Here is a 10375-nt window from a genome sequence, read left to right as displayed (position 1 = left end):
CCAAATTAAATAAATTTACAGAATCAAACACAGATTTGGACTTAACTAAATAGCACAATAGGATATATTAGTCCATGGTTTGATAATAAAACAATAAGAAATCAATAACACAGCTCTGATAGTTGATCACGTACTGAAGACCTGCCCCATGGAGGATAAGCAGCAGATAACGGATGGATGATGGTTCCACATTTTAAAAAAAAGGCATTTTCTGTAAACTTTCTGCTTTATATTTACAGGACAGTCTGAGCTCATATTTCTTTATTAGAACTGAGCCCACAGGAGTCATGTTGGCAGGTTTCAGCAGCAGAAATGCAGAAAATAGAGTTGCTGTTGAAACTGCACTTCTTCTTATATTAAGACATGTTTAAAATATATTTATATCTTTCATATATTAAGAGATCCCGGGGATTAAATGCGTATTTAAACTTCTTCACGCTAACAGAAAGGACAGCTCGTCGCTGTTCACGCAGTAGTGAAGCAGCGACTTCCCCCAATAAAATAGCGCGGTACGAGGACGTCACTTCCTGACCGGTAGTTTTGCGGGAAGTTTGGTCCGTGTACAGTTTCTCCTACAGGGAAGCATAAACAACGAAGCGACGGTATGTTTCTGCCATACACGCATATATGTGTACGCTAACGGAACCAACCACAGCGACTCGGGAGCGTGTGCTGTCGGACGGCGTCATGTAGCGGGTCATGTAGGCGCTAATGTGACACACGGTTACTCACAAGACCGCGCAGTTAGCATGAGAGCTAACGAGCCTCGAAAGAAGAACTCAAGGTGCGGGATTCGCACGACGCCATCGCTTTACTGTTTCTCTTTCTGTTGGTTTGAATGCTAACAGGCGGTTCGTGTTGGGGAAATGTCTCGTATAGGCTGCACACATTAGCAGGTGATGGGGAACTCAGGATGTGGTTAGCTAACTTCGGTACAAAAACATGGTTCTGATGTGACCCGAAAAGTTTCCATTTCTTGTTGTGTTTACAACGATGTTTAGCTTAGTTTTGGAGCTCTGCTTCCATCACGATGGAGCAGCACTAACGACCACCGTGGCTGTGTGTGTTAGATGCCCCCTAAAGCCAAGGCGGCAGGCAGAGGCAGAGCCCCTGCCAAGAGGAAACTGGCAGAGGAGTTTCCTCCTGGAGAAGTGCTGAAGGACACCATGAAGAAGGAATGGAAGCTGGGGGCTCCGATCGGTCAGGGGGGCTTTGGGGTCATATACTTGGGTAAGAAAGACAATGTTATTTGTATGTTAGTTCTAGTTAACATCCGAGTTTGAGCTGCAAACTTTATATTGAATAAAAGTGAATAAAGATTTTAAGCATGTGTCAACCAAATACTGTAAATAATGAACATATTCCCTCTCATGTTTTCCCCAGCCGAGGAAAATTCTGCAAACCCCGTGGGTGCTGATGCTCGCTATGTCATCAAAGTGGTAGGACTAAGTTTGTTCCAGTCCCGGCATTATTACTCGTCACACACTTTTGTCTTTACTCACAGAAAAGTAGCTACCAAAGCCAACTCAACCTTTGTATTTTATGACATATCAATTTCTATTCTATAACACTTCCACTTTAGTTAAGCCCATCAAGAGTTAAGACTTAATTGGCAACATAAGTTCATTGGATTAAGTCCAGAAATAATTCACATACTGACAGGACTTGTTTGACTTGCTTTTCTGCTCTAATGTGCAGACTCATCAGTCTCTCCCATGTGACTCTGAGAATCGTCCGATTTATTTGTTCACTAACTGCAGCGATGCAGCCAGCCCAGGCCTTGACCCTGGACCTTTCAGATGGCTCTGTCCAGTTGCTGGTCACTGAAGTGTCACGAGAAGTGATCACAGTGCAAACGTTGCAGCCAATAAGGCGCTTTCTGCACTGTGACCATTTCCCTGTTTCTATTCTTAAGGAGGAGAAACGGGGAGAAGAAGCCCGGGGATGCCCCATCACCCAAGATCTGAACTGAATCAGTGGCAACGTATGAGGGAGCGATGAATCCAAATTTTACGTTTTTGGTTCAAATCAATGTCGAGATGTGAGGAGAGACGTACAGCAGCGAGCGTGGCCTGAATAAAAGCGCTGTCAGCTCCACTGTGCTGTAGCCCACTGCAGGCTCACATCTGCACGCTGCAGGCTCACATCTGCATGCTGCAGGTGTTGCTGTTAAAAAGTGACGTGATGGCTGTTGTGGGCCAAATGTAAAGCTCTACCTGTACTGTGTTTATTCCAACTTTAACTCTAATTATTTGTGCTGTCGCTGTCTGAAACAAACTGTGGAAGCTATTCAACATTTATGTAACATTTTAAATCTTTTTATTGAAACTGCAGCACGACCGATTGCTGGGGCTCATTCCCAGCACGGACCTGCTCCTAACTGTCAGAGATGTAACAGTCTGTGAACCTGGATTTAAACACACAGACACACAACCAGTTTTTGCACTTTTGTTTGTTTGTTTTTTAAATGTTTAAACGGAAGAGAAGGAACCGGCCTGCCGTGCTGCGAGCTGTACTCTGGATTGTTTCTTTTTTTCTGCCTGTGAAGGGTGGAAACACAAAAGCCCGGTGTGCTGTTGTGGGTCTGCAGACCTAATGTACCTGTTGATCTGTCCACAGGAGCCTATTGACAATGGACCGCTTTTCTGCGAGCTCGCGTTTTACATGAGAGCTGCCAAGCCGGATCTCAGTGAGTCACATGATCAGACACTATAAACACACACACTGTCAGCGAGCCAAAGTTAGCCCTGCGATCATAACACAAGAGTCTCACCAGCAGGGCAAACAAATAAAAAGAGAGGCAAGTTTCTTAATTAAAAGATGGTGTTGCAGCCGAGGCTCAGAGGAGCCCTACAAAGGAAAGGAAGCGTTTGGTGGCAGCGCCGCCGGCCCTCGGGCCACCGCTTTGCATTTTATATAATAACAATCCAAATGTCAGTCTCCCCTGACGATTAACTGTTATATGACTAAGGAACCAAAGCCTCATATTTTATTCATGCTGGAGTCTCACGTTGTTGGTAAATATTTGTCCCAGCAGCAGATTAGCTCGCGGCCATATTGGCCACTTTCCCCCACTGATTTATACTCTTATTACTTGGAGTCTCACATCCATCACCCACTTAAACCAGCACCAGGCTTCACAGAGTTACTTCCTGTGTTGTTGATTTCATGTATGCACACATTAAAAGCTCATGTACGTGTCTGATACGTTTGCTCTTGCCCTGCAGTTCAGAGCTGGATGAAGTCCAAGAAGCTGAAGAACCTGGGCGTGCCCCGGTACTGGGGCTCGGGTCGACATGAGAGAGGGGGTCAAAGGTAAGGGTGGGAGTGCTGGGGACGAGTCTCAGGTTGTAATGATGCAGCCCGTCTCTCCTCCCTCTGTGTGACGTGCAGTCGTTCAGGTTCAGCAGTTATATTTGGTGCACGCAGCTCGAGCTGTGCATCAACTGTGTTTGACTTTTCCTCCATGGTGTTTGCATGTTGCACACTGGATGGAGTCACACACAGATTTAAAGCAGAGGTGGGCATGATTACGCTGATTAGAGCCTGTGTTTTCCCAGCTCAGGTCTCTGCCTTCTATAGCAGACCTCACTCTGATTCATTCAGTGGATTACTTTGGCACCGCCTGATACCATGTAGTGGATCTCAGTAGTAGCACTTGTTACTGGTTTCATAAGGGCCCAGTGGCCTGATAAGGCATCAGCTTTGGTCCCGCCTGGGTCACATAGTTAGCACTATCCTCAGCCCTTGCATCACCTCTCCTGACCTCCTCTGTGCACTTATAGTAACTCCGATATTTAAGCTAATCTCCCTGTTTACACCTTTTACAACTCAGTTTTTCATATTTTATTATTTTTTTACTGTGTTAATGTCTTGAAAGCTCGATGAAAGAAAACACCAAATAAGAAGTAAAGTGAAACAGCTGCGTTCTCCTCACAGTAACAGGTAAAGCTGCAGCCTTTCTGACGCTCTGCTAACAAAGCTCTCTGTCCCAACCAGATACAGGTTCATGGTCATCGACAGACTTGGCACAGACCTGCAGAAGAAGTTTGAGGAATGCGGAAGGAGATTTCCCAGAAAGCTGGTCCTGCAGCTCGGCCTTCGACTGGTTGGTTTTGTCACGATGAAGTTGTTTCAGTCTGAATCACTTACGTTGTAAGCAGCAGGTCATGACCAACATCCTGAGGATGAACGTTGTTCGCAAACTGAAAATAACTGATGATGAGGGTCGAATAACAAGCGGTTTCATCCTCAGTTAGTGATGCACAGGGGAGGAAATGGGTTTTCCCAAAGAGACACACAAGTGTATTTTCGGTTGTGTTCATGATTGTGGGTCAGAAGCATTCTCCTGCTCATCCTGGAATGATTGTTTCTGCTTTTAACGTGAGCTGAAACTGTAATCTGACACCGCTTTACGGAAACGCCAACGTCAGCAGATTTCCTGCACCTGTGCTTCCGATCGAAAATCCTTTGTTTGCATGAAAATACCAACAATGAAGTAATTTGTTTACACAGTCCAGTAAGATTTGTCACAGTGACACTGGATAGACTGTGAAATAGTCATTTACTGTGACTCTCTTTCTTGTTGGAAATCCCACGCTTCTCTTATAGCAGCGCGTCTCCCCGTTCGCTCTAGTTTATTAAGATCTATGTGGAGGAGGTGAAACTTTGTCTGGTCAGACTCTCCTCTGTGCTCTGTGGTGCTCAGCCCGGCTACATCCCCTCTAAAAGAGACAAATGTTTATGTTCTGAAACTGAACGTAATGAATCGAGTTGCTAATAAAATCCTCGTAATGTGATCACAGGTTTGGCTTTACGTGGCTGCTGCTCGGTGATGACGGGCTGAGCAGCAAACTGCACATTATATTTAAACCATGTAGTGTGATTACTTTGTACTAGGGTCTTGCTACATCACAGATGTGTCTGTACTCTGTATTTGATGGAGTATTTGTTCCTGTGCAGCTGGATACTCTGGAGTACATCCACGAGCACGAGTACGTGCACGCTGATGTGAAGGCGTCTAACCTCATGTTGAGTCACAGCGATCCCAACCAGGTCAGTTGGAGTTCCAGCGTGCTGACTGAAACTGTGACAGTTTACAAAGTGCCGCTGTGACCCGTGCATCGGCAGGAGGAGGAGCCTGGTTTTGGTTGGAACACACTCGCACCGCTTCATTAGATTCAATTAGGCTTTTGTGACGGGGGGAGGTGAAGCCAGAGTGTTCAGACGGGGGAGATTAGATGGCAGGAGCACAGAGCTGCAAATAAGGTGGGGGCAAATATTTAATTTGGAGATTAATAATGTATCATCGGTGGTGTTATTAAGGAGCTTTTTATAAATGACAATTTGGAAATCAGCCCCTCAGGATTTTAATATTGGCTCTGGTTGTTTTTCCTGCTCTTCCTCGGAGGTGGTGAATGTAGGTTTGCTTTTATTGCTCTACATTTCTTTATTAAAGCCACAGAGAATATAAGCACAATGCAAACTGAGGAATAATAAAGTGCTATGCAGCTGGAATTAGAATTGAAATCGTGTGTCTCCTGTCTGTACAGTCAGCGAACGCTGCTAAAACATGGATTAGTACTGTGTGTATGTGTGTGCATGCCTGAATCTTTGTGTTTGTCAACTGTAGGTTTACTTGGTAGATTATGGACTGGCCTATAGGTACGCACCTGAAGGTCTGCCCAAGGAGTACAAGGAAGACCCCAAGAAATGTCACGATGGTACCATCGAGTTCACAAGCATCGACTGCCACAAAGGAGCATGTAGGTGCAAACGCACGCGAGTAGTCATGACGCCCAACATGGTGTACAAAACCAGAGTGGTAATCTGAAAGAGTCAGCAGGCTCTGATGTTTTTAACCATGAACAGGAAAATCAGTGTGAACGGATTTCAAACCATTTTAGTGAGGACGGTTTGGAACAGCTGGGCTGTTTCCTCCCCATTTAAACTGGGATTCAGTACGCACCATAGAGTGTAGAGTGTGACACGGCCCCACGTTCGCCCAGAGACCGAAACAGTACCCATGTTTGTTTTGCTGTGCAGTCAGAGCACTTTAACACGGCAGTGTGCTGGACTGACTTACCTTTGGGGCCGCAGTCGTAGTACTGAGTGTGTTCAGCCACAGCGTTGTTGCTCCAGCTGAAGTTTGCCAAAGAACAACACTGATACTGATTGGTGTTCCTCATCTCGTACAACGTGGAAATAACCTGGATGCTATTATGTACATAAGTGTCTGATATTGCTAATGTTGCTACGTGCGCCATGTTTGCTAACAGCCGCGTCCAGGCGCAGCGACCTGGAGATCCTGTCCTACTGCATGGTTCAGTGGCTGTGTGGTCGGCTGCCCTGGGAGGACAAGTTGCAGGACCCGCTGTACGTCAGAGACGCCAAGATCCGGTATGTGAAACTCAGCACCGAGCCTGGGTGCTCCAGTCAGCAACACGTTGCTGTTTATACAATTCTACAGTACGTTTTATTTTTGTTTTGTGTTGTACGGTTCACACAGATTGATGTGTATTAAAGAAAGTTGTGTAATGTTTTCACCTCCAGGAGTCAAGAAAACATAAGCGAGTTCATGGCCAAGTGTTTCTCCTCTCAAGACAAACCAGGTGAGACAGACTGACAGCGGCGGCTCTGTGGCTGCGATGGACCAGCGCTGAGCTGGTCACACTGACGTGCCTCACCGTATTATTCATATACTGTAGACTTTTGTACACTTGTCACATCATGAATGCCCTGCATAATCCCACAGTCTGAAACCGTGTGAACTCAAATCATATCAAGTTCATGATTAGTCGAACATTTTACCTTTCCATTATTTTAAGTGTTGAAGGAGTTTAAGTTGCCTTGGAGTTGTTGTCAGCTATGATCAGTACTGTTAGTGTTCTTTGATAAGGTTTGTGTTACAGCAGCATCATCAGTAAAGTGAGTTCATTCATTTCGTGTGTTCCTGGCTGCTCTCATGTGTTTCTAACAGGATTCGCCAAATCAGCGCCAAATCACAACAAAAGTGGCCTCGAGGCGCTTCAGGGTTATCTTATCTTATCTTCATAGATACAGAGAAAAACCCAACAATCATATGACCCCCTATGAGCAGCACTTTGGCGACAGTGGGAAGGAAAAACTCCCTTTTAACAGGAAGAAACCTCCAACAGAACCAGGCTCAGGGAGGGGCGGGGCCATCTGTCTCCCCTTTGGGGAGAGGGGAGGAAGACAGGATAAAGACATGCTGTGGAAGAGAGACAGAGGTTAATAACAGATATGATTCAATGCAGAGAGGTCTGTTAACACATAGTGAGCGAGAAAGGTGACTGGAAAGGAAAAACTCAATGCATCATGGGAATCCCCCGGCAGCCTTGCAGCATAACTAAGGGAGGATTCAGGGTCACCTGGTCCAGCCCTAACTATATGCTTTAGCAAAAAGGAAAGTTTGAAGCCTAATCTTGAAAGTAGAGATAGTGTCTGTCTCCTGAATCCAAACTGGAAGCTGGTTCCACAGAAGAGGGGCCTGAAAACTGAAGGCTCTGCCTCCCATTCTACTTTTAAATACTCTAGGAACAACAAGTAGGCCTGCAGAGCGAGAGCGAAGTGCTCTAATAGGGTGATATGGTACTACAAGGTCATTAAGATAAGATGGGGCCTGATTATTTAAGACCTTGTATGTGAGGAGCAGGATTTTGAATTCTGGATTTAACAGGAAGCCAAAACAGGAGAAATCTGCTCTCTTTCTAGTCCCTGTCAGGACTCTTGCTGCAGCATTTTGGATCAGCTGAAGGCTTTTCAGGGAGTTTTTTGGACATCCTGATAATAATGAATTACAGTCGTCCAGCCTGGAAGTAATAAATGCATGAACTCCAGCTGTTGCGCACATGTCTGAGAACAGAATCACCAATTACCAGAGTTTGACCCCCGGCGGGTGTGTCGCAGAGTGGGGAAAAACAGTTAGACACATGAACGGGTTGGTGGTGTACCTGGGGCTGCTGTTTAGGACTATGCTTCCTCCTCACCGTCACCCAGCCGCCCTCTTTCCCCAGCTGCTTGGGGTCTGCCGGGGAACAGCTAGCGGGGCCTACGCTATCTTCGGCTGCACCAGCTACAGAGGCCTGGCTAGCTACGGGTGCATGAAGGGTGCGAAGCCAAGTCTCCAATTCAGTAATCCTGGCCTCCAGCGCTGCAAATATGCTACATTTGTTACAGATATCATTACTGCTAAAGGAGGCCGAGGAGTAACTAAACATCTGACACAATGAGCAAGAAAGTGCAGGAGGGACAGGTGAAGTAGCCATGGTGCTAACGAGTCGGCTACGAGCTAAGCTAAGCTAGCGAAACAGTACAGAGACAGTGAGTGAATACTTTGGCTATAAGTTAGGTTGTGAGTACACAGACAGTGTGCTTCGGATGAAGCACGTGAAGATTATACTATGAAAAAAGAATGTATTTAAACGTTTTTAATTAAATTGCTAAGCAGATGAGCTACTCAGAAACACCACTGTGTTTGAGCAGGAACAGGAAGTGATACTCTACCACAGAGCGAGCGAACACCAAGTGACAGCGCCACTTGGTGTTCTGCCTTTGAGCAGTGACCACCTGACCTCTCACTGGGATAGAAGTACAGGCCACAAGCTGCGGCAGTAAATGGCAACATTGTTGCCCGACTGTGCTAAAAGTTGCCTTTTAATGTTGCTTTGACCGGAAGGCAGCGTGTCGGTTCAGAGGAGACGTCGCACCTCCGTCCTTCTGCTGTGCTGAGCACGAGCAAACTGTTGTTTACTGCTCCGTGTGTGTGTGTGTGTACAAAGTCTGAAGAAAGTCCCACCACACAACATTTAGCCTGACGTTGACATCTGAATGCAACACACTATGGTGACAACAGTGGGGGGGGGGGGCTTGTGTTTAAGTTATGACTTTGTTTATGACGTGTTTGATGAAAAGAACATGGATGACCTGATGGTCTCGAACGAGCAAGAAGGTGTGAGGGTTCTGATGAGCGGGCTTCTTGTGTTGCAGATGAGATACAGCGGTTCATGGAGGAGGTGAAGTCTCTGGGCTACACAGCCAAACCACCCTACGACAAGCTGCGCTCTATCCTGCAGGCTGGACTGAAGACCATCGGTCCTAAAGAGGACGGCAAGCTGGAGTTCACCTCTGCCAGTGGAGCAGCGGCGCCTCCCACCAAGGTCAGCGCTCCTACTTGTTTCTAGAGGGAAGCCAGAAAATGCAGTATTTGAGCTCGAGCCTGTGGGGGTGTACACCTCTGACTTACCGTCGAATTATTTTCCTCATTTAGTCGACTAAGAAATGAACAACTGTCGCTTCATCATAATTACTTCTAACTTAGTTTGGTGATGACAGGAGTAACTGTCTCATGGCTTCAGGCATCATTGTGTCCAGTTCACATCTATGAACTGTATAATATGTAGTTGTTGTGCATCCTCTGCATTAACTCATCCACCAGTTCACTTTGTTCTCGGTTAGTGTCCATCCTCCAGCTGTCCTTATGGTCGAAGGGTTAGTGTGTAGGCTCCTATAGATGACACATTTGATGTCCATTCCAGGGACTGCTCACAGTCCCCTCCCCCAACACCTCGGGGTCGCCTGTCTCTTCAGATTGCTGTGGTCATAGGGGCGTGTCCAGAATGAAGCGATGCCACATGGTTTGATGAAATGCCAAGTCTGGTATTATGGCCGATGCCACTCGGGCTCCGTGGTGCTGGGTAGTGATCACAAGGCCTGGATGTCGAGTCTTGATTGTTTTGTCAGAGACATTCACACCAGTAACCTTGTGGACGGCTCTTACAGTGCTCGTCGTGTTCCTCCTCGCACAAAGAAACAGATACTGTTCCTGCTGATGGGTTAGGGACCCCCCAGGGGGGTTATGGCTGTGCACGGCAGACCTGGCCGTGGCTGGACTGGCTGTGAAGCCTGGTATCTCCTCATGCTAGTGCTTTGGGAGTTGTCTCGTTGTTGCCCCTCTAGTGCACCTGTTGTTAATTTCATTAAGACCAAAGCAGCTGAACTGGAGTCATTAGCATTGCTGTCTTTGCCTCAGCTGATAAGAAGTTTCCCTTCATGTGTCTGCATGCAGCAGCCCGTCTCTGACTGTTCTCAGTGCTGGTGCTCAGGACAAACATCATCGCCTCTGTAGTGATGCTGGAGCTCTCAGCTACAACGTAACATTTATGTGTTGCTCCCCCTGGCTCTCTGTCCTGCTGTCTCTCCCTCCACCCCTCCCCTGTCTCCCTCTCATCCCCCCTGTCTCTCTCTCACCCCCCCCTCCCCTGTCTCTCACTCTCTCCCCCTCTCTCCCCATTTTTCTCTCCCTCCCCATCTCCCTCTCCCCTCTCCCCCTCTCTCCCCATTTTTCTCTCCCTCC

General features: G+C 46.8%; 1 protein-coding gene across 3 annotated transcripts in view; it reads left to right on the top strand.

The window, feature by feature from the left end:
- The first annotated feature begins 497 nt into the window (after nt 1-497).
- The window catches only part of vrk1 (VRK serine/threonine kinase 1), a 13918-nt gene continuing 4040 nt past the window's right edge, over nt 498-10375 (top strand). Inside the window, exons 1-11 of one of the 3 annotated variants that reach the window (XM_005749496.2) lie at nt 498-602; nt 1071-1230; nt 1384-1439; nt 2620-2689; nt 3228-3315; nt 4000-4108; nt 4963-5055; nt 5633-5765; nt 6279-6399; nt 6553-6611; nt 9010-9179. In XM_005749496.2, coding sequence (XP_005749553.1) covers nt 1071-1230; nt 1384-1439; nt 2620-2689; nt 3228-3315; nt 4000-4108; nt 4963-5055; nt 5633-5765; nt 6279-6399; nt 6553-6611; nt 9010-9179 — 1059 coding nt within the window. In that variant the 5' untranslated portion in view covers nt 498-602. The other 2 variants (XM_005749498.1, XM_005749497.1) reach the window with 2 other exon arrangements.

This window comes from Pundamilia nyererei, unplaced genomic scaffold (genome assembly GCF_000239375.1).
Source record: "Pundamilia nyererei isolate P.nyererei 1_Seehausen unplaced genomic scaffold, PunNye1.0 scaffold00247, whole genome shotgun sequence".
Classification (NCBI taxonomy): Eukaryota; Metazoa; Chordata; class Actinopteri; order Cichliformes; family Cichlidae; genus Pundamilia; species Pundamilia nyererei.
Note: the sequence above shows the minus strand (reverse complement) of the source record. Positions and strands in the feature narration are given on the sequence as shown.